This window comes from Sebastes umbrosus, chromosome 20, assembly GCF_015220745.1.
Source record: "Sebastes umbrosus isolate fSebUmb1 chromosome 20, fSebUmb1.pri, whole genome shotgun sequence".
Taxonomy (NCBI): domain Eukaryota; kingdom Metazoa; phylum Chordata; class Actinopteri; order Perciformes; family Sebastidae; genus Sebastes; species Sebastes umbrosus.
Window position 1 is genome coordinate 22,810,203 of NC_051288.1, and position 22,299 is coordinate 22,832,501.

At 41.6% G+C, this 22,299-nt stretch overlaps 2 protein-coding genes across 2 annotated transcripts in view; both read left to right on the forward strand.

Annotated features, from left to right (window-relative positions):
- The window catches only part of thrab (thyroid hormone receptor alpha b), a 282,111-nt gene that overhangs the window by 73,765 nt on the left and 186,047 nt on the right, over nucleotides 1-22,299 (forward strand). The gene's annotated exons all lie outside the window — the stretch shown is intronic.
- Nucleotides 12,987-13,371, forward strand: LOC119479810 (28S ribosomal protein S28, mitochondrial-like). Its single transcript, XM_037755784.1, has one exon. It carries the CDS (start codon nucleotides 13,062-13,064, stop codon nucleotides 13,299-13,301), a length of 240 nt encoding a protein of 79 aa, XP_037611712.1. The 5' UTR covers nucleotides 12,987-13,061; the 3' UTR covers nucleotides 13,302-13,371.

The window sequence follows — 22,299 nt, forward strand, 5'->3', positions numbered from 1 at the left end:
CCATTATTCCCATCAGAAATAATGACATAGTACTCACTAAGTTAATTGCTGAGATCTGGGAACACAAACAGTCAAACAATGTGTTTTTTAAAGGGACTATTTTTATCACCTTTTGCCTTTTATTTGATAGTAACAGTAGAGATTCAAATGAAAAACGGTTGTATAATATGCGTCTTAACCACAAGGACACCAGGAAGCCCCCGATCAGACAGGTTTCAAACAAACTTTCAAACACCTGTCCATTATACATCCATTATAGTTTACAGACCAACTTCTTGGTTACACTTTGACATACTGTACTCCATGGAAATAAAGGATGAATAGAAATTGAAATATATTGTTAGAAATTATGGACAAAGGTATAAAAGATGAGACCCAAGTTGTAATAAACCTGAATCACCTATTTTAACACACTATTATACCTCACATATTGTAATATCTGCTTCCACATCCGTCACCAGTCGCTTCAAACTCCATACTTCATTGAAGAGAATGAAATCCATTAACCGTCCCCTCATGTTCCTGCAGAATGTACTTTTTCAACTTCTGAACTTTTCAAATATATATTTTAATAATTGTCTGAATGTCTCGTTTTTAAAAGCTGCCTTTTCTTCGGTGGGCCTAGCGTTATTCAGCACAGGTTAATTGAAATGTTTTAAAAGTAGCTCTGAAGTTATAATCAATACACCTTGGCCAGATAATTATCTAAATGACTGTAATTATACCACTGCATAATTACCTCTAAGTTCTGCAGTGGCTTTATAAAAGACTCACTTGTTCAATTTAGCAACCTACTATAGAAGTAAATAGGCTTTAATAGAACCATGACTCTCAGTCAATGCACCCTTATATTAGATTACAGTCTATTTTATAGTTAATTATAATATAACTAGGTCTATAAGAGGCAGTTTGGTTTTGTTCTACATAAACATCAACTGTCTGTTTCGAGGGGACCCTATTAACTGTTACAACACTGAATGGCATGCTGGGTACAGCTCGCTCTCTGCCGATGCTTGTGTGAGCTTTTGCACCCAAATGATTCATGTACTCAGCATTGCTTGGGGATGCAACTATGTCACGGCGGGTGTATTGCTCAGGACCCGAGGAACACAATTTCGAGTGTCAAGTTGTTTGTATGAACAATTCTTGAGAAAGCTGCTTGGGCTGCTTGATTATCGCAAAAAACATAATCACGATTATTTTTTTCAATATCCCGATTATTCAACACGATTAGGGATGTCATGAGAAACGATACTTTGGCACCAATTCTGAAAACGTGACGGTACTCGTTTTTCTACAGTACCGCAGGTAGCGTAGTGTAAAGCTTGTAGGCGCCGACCGGAACTTCTTGGTGCGTTCAGGTGTGCCTCGTAAACTCTGAGAAACTCCAGCTGTTGTTGTAAAATATCCTCCTGCCATCTAGTGGATCTTCTTTTTTGTTGTTAACAAAATTGAATGAAGCTTATGCGTAAATTCAGTCAGGAAGACTAAGGGTGCAATCTCATTCATTCTCATTCATTCTGGGTCTCTCTCTCATGGGCTATTAATATGTCAGCTGATTATGGGCGTCTCTCTTTTCAGTGACCAATCAGATCTTGCCATATCTCCCTAAACCAATCACATTGCTGCCGTCAAAAGTTTAAAAACCGTTCTCCTCTATGCTGTTTTCAGTGTCAGTATTCAGCACAAACGGATGCGACCCTCCACCACCCCATCACCTCCAGATTCATCACATCAGAGTAATCCTGCTCCACTTCATTCATCGGATCCGCATCAATCTTCACTACCACCATCACCAGTGTCTAGACCCGGGGGAATAATCCTAAATCCTACTACAGCCTCACTTCCCCCTTATTATGTCACATTGGGTCTTAATCGTTAAAGACTATTACTATTCATAATTCGTGCACTTTGTAATAAATCACCATTCAATTCATACGAGTCTCTCCTGATTGAAATATTAATAATATCAACTGGTGAAATTAGTTATTATTAAATTTAACCATATGACCTTAGTGTGGTAAATTCCAAAGAATATAACACTTGATGGCCTGTCTTTTTAAATAAGAATCTGAAAGTGTAAATGACAGTTGTCAGGGCATAAAACCAATGATCTGTTGATCTTTACCAATCAAGACTCCATACTCTAACAATGGCATGATTAAATTGATAACTGAATCGAATTGTGACCTTAAAGTCAAAGCAAATCGTGGATTTGGAGAAACGTGACCCCCCTAAGAATGAATGTTATGTGGAGAGAAATTTGACCTTATCTCCTCTAAGAAGTTTACCCACTTTTCACTTCCTTCATTTGTTGGTTTTTGTGCTGTTTAGTATTGACTCTATGTCTGTTTTCAGGAATCTAAGCCATTATCTGTGCAACCTTTAAATGCTGAATTTCAGACTGAGTAGGCAGACATAAATGATGCACTACATAAGTATACATCAGCCGTCTAATCGATGCTCTCTCAGAATGCTGAACACAGTGTTTGTTCGGAGGCTCTGGCTGTAAAACTGTTGAGGGATTTCCCTCGCTTTAATGTGATATTAGATATTCATGAGAAACAGATGCATCTAAGGATACATTAAAATGGACGTCTACAAACCGGAAACTATAGGGAGCAGAAATGATGGCTGTTCCTGGGGATTCCCAAATGGATATCATCACTGCCTAACCGGTAATTCAACATCTCTGATAAGCAGACACTTCTATTTGTGTGATAACTCTGATGAAATGAATATTTTTATAACAAGCATTGACACCTTTCACAATACACAACCTCCTCTACCGAACACAGGAGTGATGGATTGTATTGGCTTGCCTGATCTATCGTCCACTCCTGTAATTTGTCCACATTTTTGTTCTGGGTTGACAATAATGTGGATGGATGTTTAATATTTAATATGCAGGAGGGGGGTAATGTAGCCGCTGGCCCCCAGAGCCAAACCTCTTCCTCTTTCCTGTGCTGCTGCTGACTTGGCAGGATGTCCTCAGCCACTTAGCCACTCAATTACCACTAAACAGCTATCGAGGCCCATTTCTTTCAGTGGATACACACAAACACAGTGGTCAAGTTCACATATGTTCATACTACACATTTAAAGTTGGACAGATGGGAAGATAGAAACACATTGGTGCACTTTAACCAATTTATCCAATGCAGCCTTGCTCAACTTGACATTGAAATACTCCAGTGGGTGTTGGCTTTAAAGCAACGCTTTTCCAATTTACTTTTCTTTATGGAGACACCTTTGGTGATAAACAGTTAGTCGTGTTTCCATTTAATTGACCCTTCGCTAAGTCCTGCCCCTCTAACTCAGACTGGCCAATCATAGCGTAGAATCTGCCAGCTTTGACCAGGGTCCAGCTATCTGGTAATGGTGGCGGAGGCTTGTGGGTATCATTTAGAGCCATCCAGACTGATGGGGTAAACATTATTTCTTAGAAATAAGGTTGAAAGACTTTTATTTTTGAAATACTCCTCAAGTCTTGCTGTTGCTCTGCTTCTCTAAGATCCTTCCTCTCAGCCTTTACACACACACAGAGAATACCTGTGGACATAAGCTGACCCCGACATCTGACGGGGGTCACTGTGTGATATTAGGCAATAAAAAAACTCAATGCTTCTGTGTGGAACTGAAGATCAGTGAGGCTTTGATTTTCTCACGTCGCCCTTCCTGGAATCATCCGTAGAGCCTATAGTGCCAACAAAACCAATAAAAGTCAGCTGGAAATATCAGCCTGGGCTTTGGAAAGAAGAGATATTGAAGACGGTGGCGAAGAGAATAACATCGCTTTTAATGAATTGTTGGATTCTTTCTGCTGGAGCAGCAGTGTTGAAGCTTAGGGGTAAAATGTCTTTGATTTTAGACCAGCTGGCACTTTATAGCACTGTGTCTGTTTTGGAGTTTGCTGGTATTTGGCGTTTGAGGGGTTTTATTTTAGTGCACTAGCACTGAGGCATGCATTCACACAACAAGACTCCGTCAAAACTGAGTATATGTCTGGACCATGTGTGATCAGTCTCTGAATTTGTGGCTTAATTGTTACACAAATAGTCAGTGGGCATGTTTATAATGTTGAATCCAGCGGTACATATCCACCAGGTCCGGTGAGGACACTAGGGGACGCGCTGCTCCGCTCTACCGGCCATTCAAACGCTGACTTACTCTATCGTGGAATGCACCTAATTGGTCCCTGGTTTTTGGCTTGCCGTTTCAAACAGGAAACAACATGTCGGCATGCTCCTAAACTTTCTGTTATTCCATCTAAACAGAACTAGAACTAGAACTAGATCGCCTAGTTTGACAGCTTGGTCTAAGTTTCGTGAGCCGGACGCGTCGCACTAGACGGGCTGATTTGCATAAAGTTACGATTTTTCAACTTTATGCAAATACAGCCCCTCTCCAACTCGCCGCAACACTCCCACCATGCACTGGGCGACTGCTTCTCCTGCTTTCCATCGGAAATGAATGAAAACGTAAACAAAAGACTGTTCCAGCCTTTTCATTTTGAAAGGCCAATGAGGAAACTCCAACATTAGGCCGACCAATCGTGTATAACTTCATCACTCGGTCACTCAGTGAAAAACAGTCTTTCATTTGTGAGAACAGACTCTCCAAAAACTGTCTACCAGAAAGCTGCTGAAGGCTCTAAACAGTCATGTAATGTTTGTCTGTGTTTACTAAAGGGCAGCACGGATGGTTTTCACCCGTAAAATGGAAGAAAGCTGTGTGTTTGGCTCATACAATATGTATTTTAATATTTTCTGTTTAGAAGGGAACAAGCCGCCCTGAGGGCAACATGGAGGTCTGAACAAAACTGCATAATCCATCCAATAGTTGTTGAGACAACAAGACAGATTTGTCTTGGTGTGGTCAAAGGTACGACTTAAAGCTCTCAACCAGAGAGGGCAGTGAAGCACTGATTTCCAGCCTGATATTGAGTTAGTCCTTCAACCTCTCGGTTTCATCGAGGGGGGAGAGAGAGACTATAGCTGGAGAGAGAGGGAGGCAGTGAGAGATGAGACAACCTTGGTCTGTCTCTAGAAGGCTAACAGTTCAGACAATGAAAACACTTAAGTGTCAATAGTAAATGATATTGCAGCTAATTAATAGATGCATTTACAGTCAGATTCTTTTACAGGAGCTCTGTGTTCAGCATCACAACACACGACAAAAGAGCAGCAATGCAGCAGCCTGTCATTTCCCTCAGTGTAATGTGTATTTTTCCTTTCCTTTTGATAGTTTGCAGCAGGTCCAGTCTAATGTGATATGATTGAAGCAGCCAATTAAATAATTAAGTAGGCCTATTACTTTGTTTCTATCAGTTTAAAGCACTAATGTAGTCACTGATCCGAGTCGCTGATCTTTTCGTACGAGCTAACAAAATCAGGCTGTTTAACAAATATTTCCTCACATTCACAGTACAGCCTTCTCCTCTTACAGGAACAATGCACAATTGTAGTCCCAAAAGTGTCTTCTCTTTGAACAATATCCCAATATTTTACATCCTCCCTTAGAGAATACTCTATTTTGCTCTCCATTGTTTTCCAGACATGCACCACACAGACCAACATACGGTGTTATTTCTCTGCACTTAATGCAAATCAGATGAACTGCTGCAGGGCTCGTTTTATGTGTTGTCTTAGTAAGTACCCAGCTAAATTGAAAAGAAAAGCGGCGATGCAGAGTTTTGCGCCTCGGATGGTAATCTAATCTGCAGTAAACATCTACCTTTTTCTTATTCCCTAACCATGTACCCTCGTCTGCTCCTTTTTATTTGACCTTCTTTCTCCTCGTTTCCTTTCTCTCGTTCTCTTGAAGATGATTTACACTTGGACATTAGTCAGCCACAGGGATGCTCTCAGTCCCTCCTCTAATCACTTACTGGACCTGCTCCAGAGCAATGGGCCTGCATGCTGCCAGCCTTTTTAAAAATGTCTGCATTGCAGGAGGCAGAGAGCTGGTGAAAGAGAGAAACGGGAGATGCGAGGGAGGTGAATTTACAGTATGTGTGAGCGGAAAAAGGCTTTTTTTCTTTTTGGCAGACTGACATTTAATTGGTGTGATTGGAGAGAGAGATGCAGCAGCAAGGGTTGGGGAAGAAGCCAAGAATGGGAGCTTTAGACAGTGTGATGGAGGCTCAAGCTGTGCCAAGAGTCTGCAGCAGGGCCGACGAAAAGACACATCAGCAGCATATGCAGCTTACTGTATATATATATATACAGTCCTCTAACAGAAACAGAGAGTGGAAAGACTGTTACCTGAGGTTCACGGTCAGGCCATACTGTATAATGATATATACGAAAGGAAGAGAGTAGCAATGCTTTTAATATCCCTGGTTCTATTAAATTATTGTGGTTAATGTTACAAATGAATGAGCAGGACTGTTTCATTTATATTGCATTAATGTGATGCAGTGCTAAGTGTTCTGGCCTCGTCCGGCATTATCCTTTGCATACAGTATATTTACCTACACCATGAAAGAGATTTTATCTATATTGTCCATCTCTACTAAAGTTTATCTCCAACAAAAATGAGATTACCACAAAAAAAGCTTACTTTGAAAGGAAGTCCTTGGTATAGGATGGCAGTCTGGAGAACATCTGAGGCACTCTGATTGTGAATTAAAAATCCTTTATTGACACATGGAAAACACCAACGCGTTTGGACTCAACAAGCCTTCATCAGGGTGTGTCAAAAATTACATATTTTTTCATCCTAGAACCTAGTTTTTGAAAATACAATTCCCATTTCATAGATCCCTAATTAAATCTAGTTTGGAGAGCAAAAAAAGTTTCAGGTTAAGGAAAGGTGAGAGGGAGCAGGACATGAAGGGGGAGTAAGTGAGCTGCAGGTTTTGGATCGGAAGAAGAAGAAAGAGAAACGCTTGAGTGAGTAAAAGGGCGTTAGATGAGAACAACAAGGCCTGACTGTGTCACACTGTGCACAGACATGACCTATTAACACACAGAGCCCTCTATCTGCTCTGAGCCGCTGACCCTTTAGTTATCGGGGTAGTGCAAACCGAGGGCGGTCCTCAGAGGACAATTCAATGTCACCGAATCTGAAAATATCAGTGAGGACTGTATACTGTCTTTAAGCATGCATATCACACATAATACACTAGGGGTGGAGAAAAAAATGTATTCACCTATGTATCGCGATTTTTAAATAGATTTTTTAATGCCAGAATCTATTCTGTATATTTGCTTCATTTGAGTCTATGCAGGGGTAGAAGGAAGCTACCACTTTTATTGTGGTCTGAGTAATGTGACGTCCAATCCGTTCCGTATCCGTCAACCAAAACAAACCGCAGAAAGCAGAAAACGTTGGAGGGTCCCCGTGGATACGACCTGCACCCTCACATGTTAAATCCAGCATGGTAAACACTACACATCCAGTAAAGTCTGGAAACACTTTGGGTTTCACACATTGCAGGAAAAGCAGAGCTAGACATCACGGCTAAAGCTGCATGCTAACTCTGTCACGGACAGGAAACGTTATCGCATTGTGATAACGTGGCAGTCAAGCCGGCCGTCACTCTCATCTCCGTGGTCAAATGGGCCGACGCTACAACTGTAGAGCACCCATATACTGACATTTATGTTCAATGCATTCAAACGGCCCCGATGGAGCTGACCATGGATGGATAAAGAGAACGGAGCTGACGGGAGAGGTTAGCGGAAGTATACACGTGTGACTACGTCCGGTTTTCAAAATAAGGTGTTGACAAAATTGTATATACAAAATACATATATGGAAATAAGATTGATTCGATTATATTCACCGGAAGTATAAACATTACATGTTCCTTATAAATTTAAAAGAAAACACCACTAATTTGTGAGGAAAATATCTTTATTCTTTGATTTTTGGGTTGCTGGAAATTTTTTTATAAATAATGTCTGATAAAAAGAAGAACAATTTAATGTATTAATTTAGATTTTTTCAAATTAAAAGTCCCTAAAAGTGTATGATTCAACTGTTTCCCATGGTCTAGTGTTAAAAAGGCAATAAATCATAATATTGAGTTGCAATACATATGGAATCAGCACCCAAGTATCGTGATAGTATCGAATCGAGGATAGGTGTATCGTCCCAGCCCTAGTAAACACTTGGATTTAATCACTGCAACAACAATTTGATGTCTAGTTTACTCCCTGTGGTTTCTTTAATAACCAAAGTAAGATCAAAGTACAAACACGGAAACAATCGGCCGTATCAGAAGCTGCTACGTTGTCCTCGTCGGTGTATCATCCCAGTTAGTATTTCATGCCTTTGTGGTGTTGAGTTCTAGCGTTTGGCATTCCCCCTACTGTATGTTTATTTTCACCCATAGTGTTCATTTCATGGTATATTTGATGATAATAAATGAAATCTCAGTTGGAATCGCTGAGAGCTAAACAAGGGAACACTTCCCAACAACAAAGACATTTGCTTTGGCAACAGCACACATGAGAAATTAGAGCTTGCATTCTTCCTGCTCGCATACCTCCGCAGCTTTTCCTCCTCTGCTTTCAGTGTCTTGTTTTCTCAGGCTTGTGTGGAATAAGAGACATCTGGGGAGAAATGGGTGCACGGCACACCTAGCGATGGCAATGCAGAGGCTGCGTGTTGGTTTTGGCCTCAGGTTGTAGATGAGGTTTATGACAGCTGTGCTTCCAGGCATGCGACATGATAAGGATTCTTATGAGCTCCTCGCTACGTGAACGGCACAGAGAATCCAAGAGGATGAGGAGGGGATGAGTGGGTTAAGTTTGCTTTGATGGTCTCGGTTGTGTTGTGATTCGATTTTTACTATTATTGAATCATGCATAAATAATATGTACTGCCCAAACAGGCTAAGAAGCAACATAAATTACAAATAATACTAAACAAATAAAGCATCCTGATGATTTTCCAAGCTTTAGAAACAAAAGAAGCCAAATTATAAGCATTACAATTAAATAGCAATTCCAATCTGTCATCATCAGTACATCAAAACATTTCGAGATATTGAACACGTTTCATTTAATTTAGATATTTTGACTTTGAAGCAGGATCGCAGCCTTTGTTGCATCACATCTCCAGACTTTCTTTTCCCCATCCTGAGGATTATCTTTTAAGGCTTTTTCAAATTTATTTGACATAGACAGGAAACATGAAGGAAGAAAGGGAAATGATGTGATAAAAGTTTCCTGCTAGATTGCAATCAGGGACATTGTAGTTACAGTATAAAGCACAGTACAATAGATTTCATAAGGCTAAAAAAAGCCTTAGTGGTAAACACTGCACATCCAGTAAAGTATGGAAACACTTTGTGTTTCACACGTTGCAGGAAAAGCAGAACTAGACAACATAGCTAAAGCTGCATGCCAGCTCTGTCACGGACAGGAAACATTATCGTGTTGCGGTAACGTGCGGTCAGGCCGGCCGTCGCTCTCATCTCCGTGGTCAAATGGTCAAATTCAAACGGCCCCGATGGAGCTGACCATGGATGTATAAAAAGAACGGAGCTGAGTATACAGTAGTCACACAAAGTATACATGTGTGACTATGTCCGTTTTTCAAAATAAGGTGTTAACAAAGGGAACTGTACATACAAAATACATATATGGAAATAAGATTGATTGATTATATTCACCAGTAGTTTAAAACACTACTTGTCCCTTAGAAATGAAAAGAAAATATCATTAATATGTGAGGGAAATGTATTAATAAATAATGACAAAGACTGATATTTTTGATTTCAGGACATCTCTGGCTACATACATGCTGAAAGTCAAACATTTTTACTGTATCAATTTAGATATTTTCCAAAGTAAAAGTCCCTAAAAGTGTATGATTCAACTTTTTCCCATGGTCTAGTGTTAAAAAAAATTGCAATAAATCGTAATATTGAATAGCAATACTTAAAAATCGCAATACTTATGTAATCGGCACCCAAATATCATGATAGTATTGAACGGGGAGATAAGTGTATCGTCCCAGCCGTATAAATGAATGTGTCAAAGTTCACCGAAATACAACTCTTTGCAAAACATCCATTCACATTTACTTGATTCGTGTCCTCATCTCTACCTGAGGACGATCTGTGCTCGGAACAATGTCAGTTCCCGTAAGATAAAAGAACTGAGACAGCAGTGTGCGTGTCTTTGCTTTTGATAAGGCCCCTCTTGTCTATGTGCAGACTGGTGTAACCAGTAGCATAATTGCTTGACTGCCTTGTCGGCCGTCAACATTGACAGATGCATTACACTTTGGAACCGAAAGAGGAATAATGCTTTCAGCGGCTGCAGAAAACACTTTTCAATCAAGGCCACTCCGGTAACCCATCTTCTCTCGGGGCTCTTTTATATCCAACGCACAGGTCCTCAGCAATCACCAAGCCAGCACATCTTCCATTAACCTCAACACAAAGGCTTGTTGAGGTCTCAGTGAGGGAGTGCGTGACAGCCATCATGTAACACAACAGCTTCATCAATTTGTTGAGAGCTCAGAGGTTTTTTCGGAGAAATAAGGTGATTGTGTTGTTGCGGTGTTTGTGGAGGGAGAGATTAAAAACCGTGCAAAGTGATGTTTGGAGCTCGCAGCAGATGTTTTTGCAAGATTTCTGTGCTTCCCTCTCGGCAGATGATTCAAGGTGAAAGAAGGGGTGCTAGATAGAGCGGCTGTAGGTCAGTTGGTAGAGCAGGTCGGCCATTTAGTGCAAGGTTGGTTGATCGGTCTTCATGTATTTAGGAAAAACACTGAACCCCATATTGCTCAAGGTGCATATTTATCAAATCAATATTTCCTGCACCAGGGCGGCCATTGTTCCTTGGCTGATCTCCAGCACTTTGACTCTGATGAGACGCCATAACAAGCAGAAATCAATACAGAGTGGCCCTTGTTTTCACCTGGTAGTGACACACTAAGTACGGGATATGTTTTTCTAAATCACCTGTGTGTAGAACATCTGTTTGTCACCTCTAGTGTTGGTATTCACAAGTGAGCCTCAGTCTGTTTTTGGAGGATGTGCAGTATTCTCTACTAGTACTAGTACTGTTATTGTAGTATTCTCCTCTTGTGGGACATGTTTTTAGTAGGGCTGTCGATCGATTAAAATATTTAATCGCGATTAATCACATGATAGTCCATTTTAATCTGTTCAAAATGTACCTTAAAGGGAGATTTGTCAAGTATTTAATACACTTATTAACATGGGAGTGGGAAAATATGCTGCTTTATGCAAATGTATGTATATTTTTATTATTGTCAATCAAAACAATGACAGATATTGTCCAGAAACCCTCACAGGTACTGCATTTAGCATAAAACAATATGCTCCAATCATAACATGGCAAACTGCAGCCCAACAGGCAACAACAGCTGTCAGTGTGTCAGTGTGCTGACTTGACTATGACTTGCCCCAAACTGCATGTGATTATCATAAAGTGGGCATGTCTGTAAAGGGGAGACTCGTGGGTACCCATAGAACCCATTTACATTCACATATCTTGACGTCAGAGGTCAAGGGAACCCTTGGAAAATAGCCATGACAGTTTTTCCTCTACAAAATTTAGCGCAAGTTTTGTAGTAGCCTTAACTCTCCGTTGTACCACGGGGGTTCAGCTCGCATATTAAAAAGTGGGAAGCTGAGCCATCACTATAGCCAGAACTTGTAACTCGTCATCCTCAAAAAATCTTCGACAACTTTGCATAATGAGATTTCTCAAAACCTATGATGAAGACAAACTTCTTAAGGATTCCCCACCGGAGTGAGCCCATTAGCCGTGTAGTGCCTAAACATGAGCACCAGGGCGGCTTAGGATCCAAATGGGAGGATTTTTCTGACTCATTTCGCGGCTGCTGTGAACATGGAGGCAGGAAGTCTTTTTTGGAGGACATGTACTCATTTTGTTCTCCTTGGCCATGAATATTGAGCAGGACTTATCAGCCTCCTCGCTGTGGTAAATCCTCTGCACCTGCAGCGCCAGTCTCCAAGAGACTCTGATGGAGCAGCGCTTTGATCCTCTGTGCCGTCAAATCAGCGCAACCGGCGACCTTGTTTTTAGTCGTGCTGGTGTGAATATAATGAGCAACTTACATTTACGGCATAGGCTGCGTATGTGAGGGGGCATTCTTGTCTCTGTGTACTGTTTGTACCATGAATATGTGAGCAGTAAACACTCACCACAGAGAGCTGTAGGCTCAAACATTGCGTGCCAGCTGTTTCTACAAACATTATGTATGGTGTTTGGATGTGTGCGCGCGCGGTTATGGGAGAAATCATAAGCAGATGTGTTGTGATGTTTAAGTTTCAAGGACTGCCACTAACAGTTATTCTCATTATCAACCTGTTAAATGTTTTAAGTTAAATCTTTTAATCCATTTTAAGTCAGAAAATTGTAAAACAGTGCTCATCACAATTATCCAGAGCCCAAAGTAACATCTTGAAATAATGTATTTTGTCTCACAGTCCAAAATCCGAAGCAGAGGGGAAGTTAATAATAAGATTCATGTGGGAACAACAAACAGACACACGCTTCTACGCTAGCAAGGCTTCAGACAGCAAAAACGCTGTGTATAAGATGGAAACAGGTGACAGGTGATGCTCACTGAACTAATACGTCAATCAAAACTTAAGTCAAGAAAATATTTAAAAACCTATCCTGCTCGAGGGTTCACGTTCAGTGTGATGGAGGAGTCTTGTGTCTTTGGTGTCTAAAAACTCTGGCAGTGACACTGACTATTCTTAGGATGACATTTTAATACCTACAGTACTTATCTACATCCTGCATAAGCAAACGAGACCATTGGCGAGAATATTGGCTATTTCTGTATAGTTATTCGGTCCGATTCCCCGCAACATCAGACGAAATGATTTACGGCATGCAGGTTCACCAGAAACTCCTTCAGCTCAGACTCTAGACTCCGGTCCGCGTTCGCTGCCGCCTTCGACCTACAGTCGTAGTTCCGGCGGGAGGTGTAGAGCTCCGCGCCCGGCAGCAGCGGATCCTCCTCCTTTGGCCAGGAGCTTTGCCTCGCTGCTCCACCCAACAGAGGACTGAAAGTGGGGACCGGCCAAAGACAGGATGGTGGTCGGGAGGATCATGCACGTGGTCCAGGATGACCTGAACATCGACCTTGGCGGGAAGTTCCACTGCGTGTGCCGGCGGCTGGCGGACAGAGAGAAGCTGCAGCGGGGCAGCAGGATCCGTCTGCGGCTGCAGGACCTGGAGATTACCGCCCGCTTCCTGGAAGCCAACACCGACCCTACGCTGCTGGAGACCCAAGCCGTATGGGAAGCACGGGAAAACCAGAACCAGGACTGAGCGGGGCAGACTGTCAAACCCTGCTGCAGTAAAATGAGAGGTTTTCTAAAGGGAGTCTGGCAGCTGCAGATCTTTACGATACGAGGCGTGGTGCTCATGGAAACACTATCGCTTTTGTCCACAAGGGCCGTCAAAATCAACACACAATGAAAGTTCCTCGTAGTAACTTTAATTGGTTGTAGAAAAGAAATGAATTGCACAATGAGATGACATTTTTTCTGCTTCCAAAGGCGGGCATGACAGAAAAATTGTATCACTACTAAATCAATTATCAAAATTATACTACGTACAGCCTGTGCTTGCACACCTTGTAATCAGCTTCTAGTGGAGAACAATGCTGTCTGTGTTCCAGGGTGCATGTGTGAATATGAGTATGTGCATTCCCTTGTAGTCACAGCTACAGAGTGAAGTGATCTCCCTGTAGCACACCACCACCCAGCCAACGTTCTTTGTCTCTCTCTCTCTCTCACACACGCACACACACACACACACACTCGCATGGACCAAAAATATTCAGAATCGTCTTCACATCCATGCCAGCTCCCAGGCAGAATAGCTGGCATGTGTGTGAGGCACGTTTTTGCAGAACATACAGGCCTTGTAAGTGCTGCCAGGAGCTGGGTTTGCATGTGGGATCCTGACGCATTGCAGTCTTGGACATGCCTCTGCGCTCGCACACACACGCAAACACGCAAATTGTAGATACACACAAATTACACCGACGCACGGATACTCGTGATTGTCTGTTATCATGCTCTCTCCCCACTTGTCAGTCACACACTCAGCCCATGTATTAGATGGCGCCCTGCTTGGCAGAAGAACAAAGGTGATAGCAGAGGGAATCTGGAGGCTGTACGTTCTATCAAACGCCAACATTAGTATGCAGAGGAGCCCAGGAGCCAAAACACAGGCGATCAAGACGCTTCTATAGCTGCTTGAAAACAGATGAGGACCACTTAAAGGTATGATGGGATACGACCCCAAGTGTCCTCTGGGTTTGAAAGGCTAGCTAGTACATTTACATGTAATATATTAAACTTAGTAGGGCTGTCAATCAATTAAAATGTTTAATCGCAATAAATGATTGTCCATAGTTAATCTCAAATTAATCACAAATTAATCACACATTTTTTATCTATTCAAAATGTACCTCAAAGGGAGATTTGTCAAGTATTTAATAATTAATCAACATGGGAGTGTTGCTAAAACATTGCTTCATGCCAATGTATGTATATATTTATTGTTGGAAATCAATCTAAAACACAATACAATGACAAATATAGAAAGCAACAACAGCTGTCAGTGGGCATGTCTGTAAAGGGGACTGTTTTTCCTCGCCAAAATTTAGCATAGGTTTGGAGCGTTATTTAGCCTCCTTCACGACAAGCTAATATGACATTGGTAGCAATGCCAATGCCATTGGATTCTTTAGGTTTTTGAGTTTCATATGATGTCAGTATCTTCACTCTAGCTTTAAAACTGAGTCCGCTACAACCTAAAAATCGCAAGTTGCGTTAAAGAAATTAGTCACGTGAAAACAAATTTGCGTGACAGATTCTTCTTACACTCTAGTGGTGTCTACTACAGTATAGCCATGCATATTTGACATAACAACTCAAGGTTGAATAGTGCCATCACAGAACAGACGTAAATATATAGTAAGTTCACAGTGGTGTAGTGGAACACAGTGAACTGTTGATGCCTCAGCACTCAGACAAACAACGGGCCCATTTTAATTTGTTATTTTCTGTCCTCTGACCCTCGACCCAGAAACAGTCTGAAGTGTTTGTCATCGTTTCTCGCTCTGTTTGCCATGATCTCCGTCGCCATGGACACATAAGCACATTGTGCCCATGCGAACACTATGCATGCCCCCTCACAGTACACAACTGTTGGTTGCCTACACAGTGTGTGATTGCAGCGGGCTGCAATGTGCAGCACAGGGCATCACACAGAGCCATACACAAATTTAAAGGGTACATATCATGCTCATTTTTAAGGTTTATACTTGTATTTTGGGTTTCTACTTCGAACATGTTTACATTAAGGCTATCAATCAATTAAAATAGTGAATCGCGATTAATCGCACATTTTGAATCCGTTCAAAATGTACCTTAAAGGGAGATTTAATACTCTTATATACTCTTATCAACATGGGAGTGGGCAAATATGCTGCTTTATAAAAATGTATGTACATATTTAGTATAGGAAATCAATTAACAACACAAAACAATGACAGATATTGTCCAGAAACCCTCACAGGTACTGCATTTAACATAAAAAATATGCTCAAATCATAACATGGCAAACTGCAGCCCAACAGGCAACAACAGCTGTCAGTGTGTCAGTGTGCTGACTTGACTATGACTTGCCCCCAAACTGCATGTGATTATCATAAAGTGGGCATGTCTGTAAAGGGGAGACTCGTGGGTACCCAGAGAACCCATTTACATTCACATATCTGGAGGTCAGAGGTCAAGGGACCCCTTTGGAAATGGCCATACCAGTTTTTCCTCGCCAAAATTTAGTGTAAGTTTGTAGTGTTAGCCTCCTTTGCGACAAACTAGTACGATATACAGTAGTTGGTACCAATGGATTCCTTAGGTTTTGTAGTTTAATATACCAGTATCTTCACTCTAGCTTTAAAACTGAGCCCGTTACAACCTAAAAAACACAAGTTGCGCTACTGCGTTAAAGACATTTGTGGCGTTAAAACAAATTTGCGTTAATACGTTATTATCACGTTAACTTTGACAGCCCTAGTTCACATGCTGTAATGTTCAAAAAACAGATTATTATTTCTCTTACTGTCTGTCTGAATATACCTGTATTCACCCTCTGTCTGAAACACTCCGTTTCAGCGCCTGTCTCTTTAAGAAGCCCAGTCTGCTCTGATTGGCTTGTGAGAAAAATATGGTGCACCTTTGCGAAGGTCGTTCTGAAGTTGTTTGTAGCAGTTTGTGGGTTGGTAGGCATCCAGATACCCAAATGTATGAGCACAAGCACTGAAAAAGGGAGTTTTTCCATGACATATCCCCTTTAAACAACTTGCTGGAAACATCTTCCACAATCGAGATATTAGAACATTTCATTTTGGTGGCTTACCTTTGAGATTGTAACCTTTAAACGTTCTTCGTATTTACGCAGAAAACCGTGTGTCTCCGCAGCCCCAAAGTACTCCCTGTAGGAAAATAAATCAAAGCACATCCTGACTTTATTCTTCTTCAAATATATTTCCACATGAGCTGTCAATGCGCAACAGAAGAGAAGTCATGTAAATTTCAACTGAGTGACAATATATCAAAATAACTCGGCTGTCACTGTCGGTGCTAACTCAATTCATCAACTTTCAAAAAGATATACTTTTACCAATAACTGCTGCCTCTGCTCTAGAAATCTGAAAGTGTATTGTGTTTTACTTGTGGTCCGAATTGTTATTTTATCCACAACCTTCTGCAGACCTTGTCGGCTTATGCCTAACATACACTAGGAGACTTTAAAAAGACTTTGAAAAGACTAAAGTCTGACACCCTCTCACATCTAAAGACAATGTGTCTTAAGTCACAGAGTTTTTAGTCAGACTATAAGATTTGGGGATCTTGCAGGGTCACTATTTACAAGACTACAAGTAGATTCCTTTTGAGATGATGTCACATCTGCTCCTGGTGGAAATTTACAAGAAGAAAAACTTCCTGTTTGGTGCTGCAGAGAGCTCACCCATTGGTTGTTGACAATGTTCGCGTCATTGAACTTACGATAATATGAAACTTGTTTTGATTTTATCAGAACGTCAAGATGAAAAAAAGACTGATTTAAGACAGCTTGGACTGAGTTTTATGACCACCAAAACTCATCTGGCAAAACTCTCTGCAAAACATTGGAAATATGTCTGCAGCAGTGAAATTGCTTGAGAAGTTGAAAAGTGTTATGTCCCTGAAACTTTCTCAAAACAAACTTCTCACCGACATTATCGCTGCAAAAAAATACCACTCTCATTCTGAAGTGTTTACTGTAAGTCCATCGCCCAACAATGGCAATAGACCTTCTCCCTGAAGAACGGCAACATGTTTACATCTGGTGTGGAGGTATTATCTGGTGATTGATTTTCCAAAGAATTATTTAAACGTTGTTTTTGTATTCTGACTTTCTCCTCAGTGAGGCGAGGATAAGTGACGGACTAGCTATTAGAATTATGATTTGTATACATAGTTTCACATGACTGCCTCACTAACTGGTGGGAGCTAACAATGCAGCTGGATTCTTTAATATCAGGCTTTGAAATCTTTGTTCCTGCTGTTCAAGGTGTCATTTCTTTCTCTCAGACACAGGGATCTTGATTATAGACAGATGCCGACTGAAATATTATCTCCAGAGCTGCAATTCTCTTCTACTTTTCAATTATGGTTCCATTACATGCTCTGTGTCAACACATGAATTACTGCAATTGCACTCTAAGTGGTTATAGAAGCATGTTCAAAGAAATGTGAAGCAGACTTTTCTCTCCTCTGTCAATAAGATGACTACTGTAATGTCTAGGCGTTGAGTCTGCAAGTTATCACACTTCTATTTAAACATCTTTGTGGTGAAACATATGTTCCTTTGTGTGAGAGCTGCTAATTAGAATATGCAGGAATGGGTAATGCAGACTTTCTCAAGCAGGTGAGAGACAATAAGTCATCTCAGTGTTTATTTCGGTCACTGGAAAGTCATATCTGGGCCTTCTATTTATCGTGTAGCATTATTTATTTATTTAAAGGTTCTCTATATGATATCCAGAATATGAATATAGCAAATATTTGCTATGTGAAGAATAAAGATATAGAGGAGTAATGTCTACCTGAGCAGAGAATGAAGTCACTGTCCCTCTGTGTGTGTTGTAATCAGAGCTTCTTCAGGCTTTGTTGACATAGCCGGGCTGGCCGCGTATGCCTTTTAGTGCATGATAGTGCATGTGAGCATGCACCACTGGCTAGCTTATGGCCGCCGCTCTGCACTGTGCTCATACGGCAGTTACAGCTGATAACGTCACCCCGACCAACGGCGTTGTGCGGAAGCATAACGCCGACCCTCTGTTGCTGTATTTTGCACTGTTAGCGCTGTTAGCACCGTTAGGTACAAGCTGTCGGCTCAACCATCGCCATGTTGAGAGCCGGGCGGAGGCAGTAGAAATGCTCCAAAACTCGCATTTAGCACCTTTAAGTATATATATATTTTTTTTAAACAATATGTTTATTGAGATTTTCCTTTTTTCCACAACAAGAGATACAATACAATCAATACAAACAGCATCAACTATCAATTCCCCACCCTCCCCAAGCAAGAGATAGACATACTAACAGGATGATACAGGCGTATATTATTCTCTCAGTCTTTCGAAGGTTTACTTTTGAATAGTTATAGAACCGTACAGAAGCCGTAGACACCGATCAGGGCCAGCAAACGCCCCGAACCACCCGAGCCGAAAGAGGCAGAGGACGCGACCACCCCCCAAAGCCTAGTCCCTAGTCTTATCCACACAGATGCCCCCAAATACTGGCCCCAGAGGACTATTATTATCTATTATTTATATCTATTATTTCCAGAGAGAAAGCTGAAGAAAAGGGTACAAAGCTCTTCTCACCGTGACATCAGGTCAGGAACAATTTGTCACACATTTAATTCTCATCTTTCCTGTGAGTGTTCCAACAAAAGGTGTCAGCGAAAGACATTCTGTCCTCTTTTTTCTGTGCGAATAATGCAGAAATCACAGATCCACAAATCAAAGCTGTACATAACAATTGACTGACTCTTTTCCAGATATTTTTTGGAGCAGACACTGAAAGAAAAACAATGGCCTAACATATGAAGGCTCTCTTTATTGTACTGAATAAAAGCACAGCTCATTACGGTTTTGGAATATCAACTAAATGCACAGACAGACTCCTGTAAGTTTAAAATAAAGCATTCCTTTTGAAACATTACACTTTAGAAGACCTTCTCTGTGTGCTTTTACTTGATCCCCAGCCACAACTCATTTCATTCCTTTGTTCGTCATTATTTTCCCATAAGCCTCCTCCACTCTGTTTAGTCTTCCTTACACATCTTTCTTTCCTTTTTATTTCCGTTTGTCTCCTCTCCTGTCGCTTCTCATCTTCTCCTGTAATCCCCGAGTTGCTTGCGTGTGCGTTGTCTCGGTGTCCGGTAAGTGCATGGCCATGTGACCTTGGTACTCGTTGCTTACTGAAAACCCACCACAGAGCCTCGTTGCAAATCATCCTGTCAGTCAGAGCGAACGGGGTCGATCAACAATGGGATTGTGTCCAGACCAGAATCCATCGAATGTAAACTTTGTGTGTGTGTCTTAGATTGGGTGCTGCACAATAGACGGAAAAGGGACATGTGGCGCACACACACTTACTCTCAGTGTTTGTGTGAAATGGAGAAAGAGAAAGAGAACACATATTTTGGCAGGAGAGGATTCAGAGTGGGGAAAAGGGTGTAAGAGGCCCATTATTCTGCAGCAATTAGAGCTCAGCTACACATTTTTGAGGCATTTTTGTGCTTTTCTTTATGCTAACGTGTCTCCTCGCTTCCCTCACTCCCGTCTCTTCCTTGCGTCCTGTGGTACATGTCCACAGCCTTGGTCCTTCCCACGCTTCCCATTCATTGTCTATGTAAGCAGCCGTGCAATGCATTCCGATAACTTGGCGGTGTGATTCGAGAGACGGGGCCTCACGCTGACCGCTCTACATTTGCATAAAGTTGAGGTATAGGCCACTTTATGCAAATCAGGGGCATTCGAAGCGACTCGCCGCCTCTGGAAACTCCCGAGAAACCTTTAAACTAACCATTGTCGTTCCAAATTAAAGACAGATTCGGCAGCTGCACGGCTTATTTCTCACATAAAATGTTTTCAGGAACACATGAATAAGATGATATAAGAAAAGAAAGTTTCCAAACGAGCCGCCATGTTGGTTCCAGTTTGAAAGCTGGGAGCAGCAGCCCACGAGGAAAAGCGTTAGTCCAGTCAGGTACCTAGTGTCTAGTGGCAGTCCATCAAGCGTCCAATACTGAGATGCGAGGCGATCCCTCGCCATAAAAAATGCCCCTGTGGACACGTACCATTATCTGTGAGAGAGAGACGCAAGGATGGAGGACTTGAATCTGCCAAATGAGAAATAATTTTTTCCAGTGTCAGTTTTAAGGCCTTTATTTTGTGATTAATTCGCATGTCAATATATTTTTGGACCTGTTTTTTTCTTTTGTCAAGAGTATCTTCTCGCAGAAATGCAAATATTACTCTATTACAGTTGATTCTTCTGAGTTTTCGTACCGCAAACAAAGGCATCAACCAATCATGTTGTGTGGAACAGACTGAGTTGCGTCTATATCTATGAAAAAAAAAAAAAGATGCCCCGTAGTTCAAATCAAGATGGCAATCTTTATTACTCCTTTCAACCTTGACAAAGGCAGCACAGACCAGATCCACTCCTTCTGTTCTTACCTTTCACTATAAATGCCCTAGACATATAATATTCTCAGGCGAGTATTTAGCATTTTCGTGTCGTTTATTCGTCACGCCTCTGGTGTGCAAAGGCCTTTCAGCGACGTAAGTTGCTTCAAACTGTGTGCCACATGTGAAGGTACGGCATTTATACGTCACGCCACTTGATAGAAGACTTCTCGGTGGATACACCTATGTTTCCTCACGCTAAGCTCCTCCAGTTACCTCCTCGCTCCTCATCTCCTCCAAGTCCCCAGGAAGAGCACTGGGCTTTGAAGCAAATTTTACATTGCTGCCAAATGGTGGAATTACAACTTCTGCGTCCCATAGTATCCCACTTTATACATCCATGGTCTCCTTGAGGTGCATTTAAGGGACTGGAAGATTCCCCATGATGGCGGAGGTGGAACGATGTTTGTGTCGCAGTAGGAGAGAGGACGCGAGGAAGCACAAGTTAGCATGATGAAAAGCACCCATTTTAATGAACGGGCCTCTCCCATCAACCCTGACATGTATGTGTTCTCACTGTTAAAATGGCAGCGCTGAGTAAATATTTGTTCTCCTGACTGTAAGTCTCTGGACCAGTCCGACCCAGAAGACTCCTGAGAAGCAGCTTGACTGCATCTCCAAATCTTGCGGTCCAACCACACTCAATTTCTCCATGTATACACGTCCATATGTTGCTTGGTTGAAAAACGCTGATGTTCACGCTTGGTGGATGTTCCTGACATGTGATAAGCTAAACTTCATGGCCGACCAGCGGGTTTTGGCAGCTGGGTGGACATAAACACGCTGTTCAGTTGCAAACATTTGAGCACAAATAGCTGCTCGTGCCAAAGTCAGATCGCACAGTCAGAAGAGAGTTTATCTCTGCAATCATTTCTCCATTTGACACACGCTGTGTAATTACTGCTGCTGTCAGATGCAAGTTGATTGCTGTGAATAATGGGCTGATGAATGGAAATTGAATGTTATTATACTTGGTGTGTGTATATATAATTTTAGATTGTACCACCCAGCTTCATTATGAATAGATTTAAGTGGAAGGAATCTGCTGGTTAATATTGATGGGCCCTATCTACATGCCTTTATTGATGTTCCAGCTGGTGGCGACCTCCTACAGTAATGATTTCTCTCTGGTAAAGGTTCACACCTCAGGCCTCTGGTCTGTCTTATCTTACCACTGGGAGTCCTCCCAAATGCCACTTAAAGTTCCTCACTAAGTGTTTCCTCTCGACATCCAAGAAGCTACTAAGAGCAACTTTTACTGAGGAATAGACTGAAACGTTTCAACCCCACTGGGCAGCCAAACATGAGAACATGATGTATGCTTTTTCAGTGACCCACGGGGCAGAGAGTTGTACATCATCTCCAGTGTTATTGGATTGTGTCGATTTGTTTTTGAGCTAATTGGATCCTTATTAACTCCCCTGCCATCAAAATAGCCTCTCAAATGAACCGATAACCTTTTCAGGAGTTCATTATTGTGTTTAACACAGTGACGCTCGTTACCTG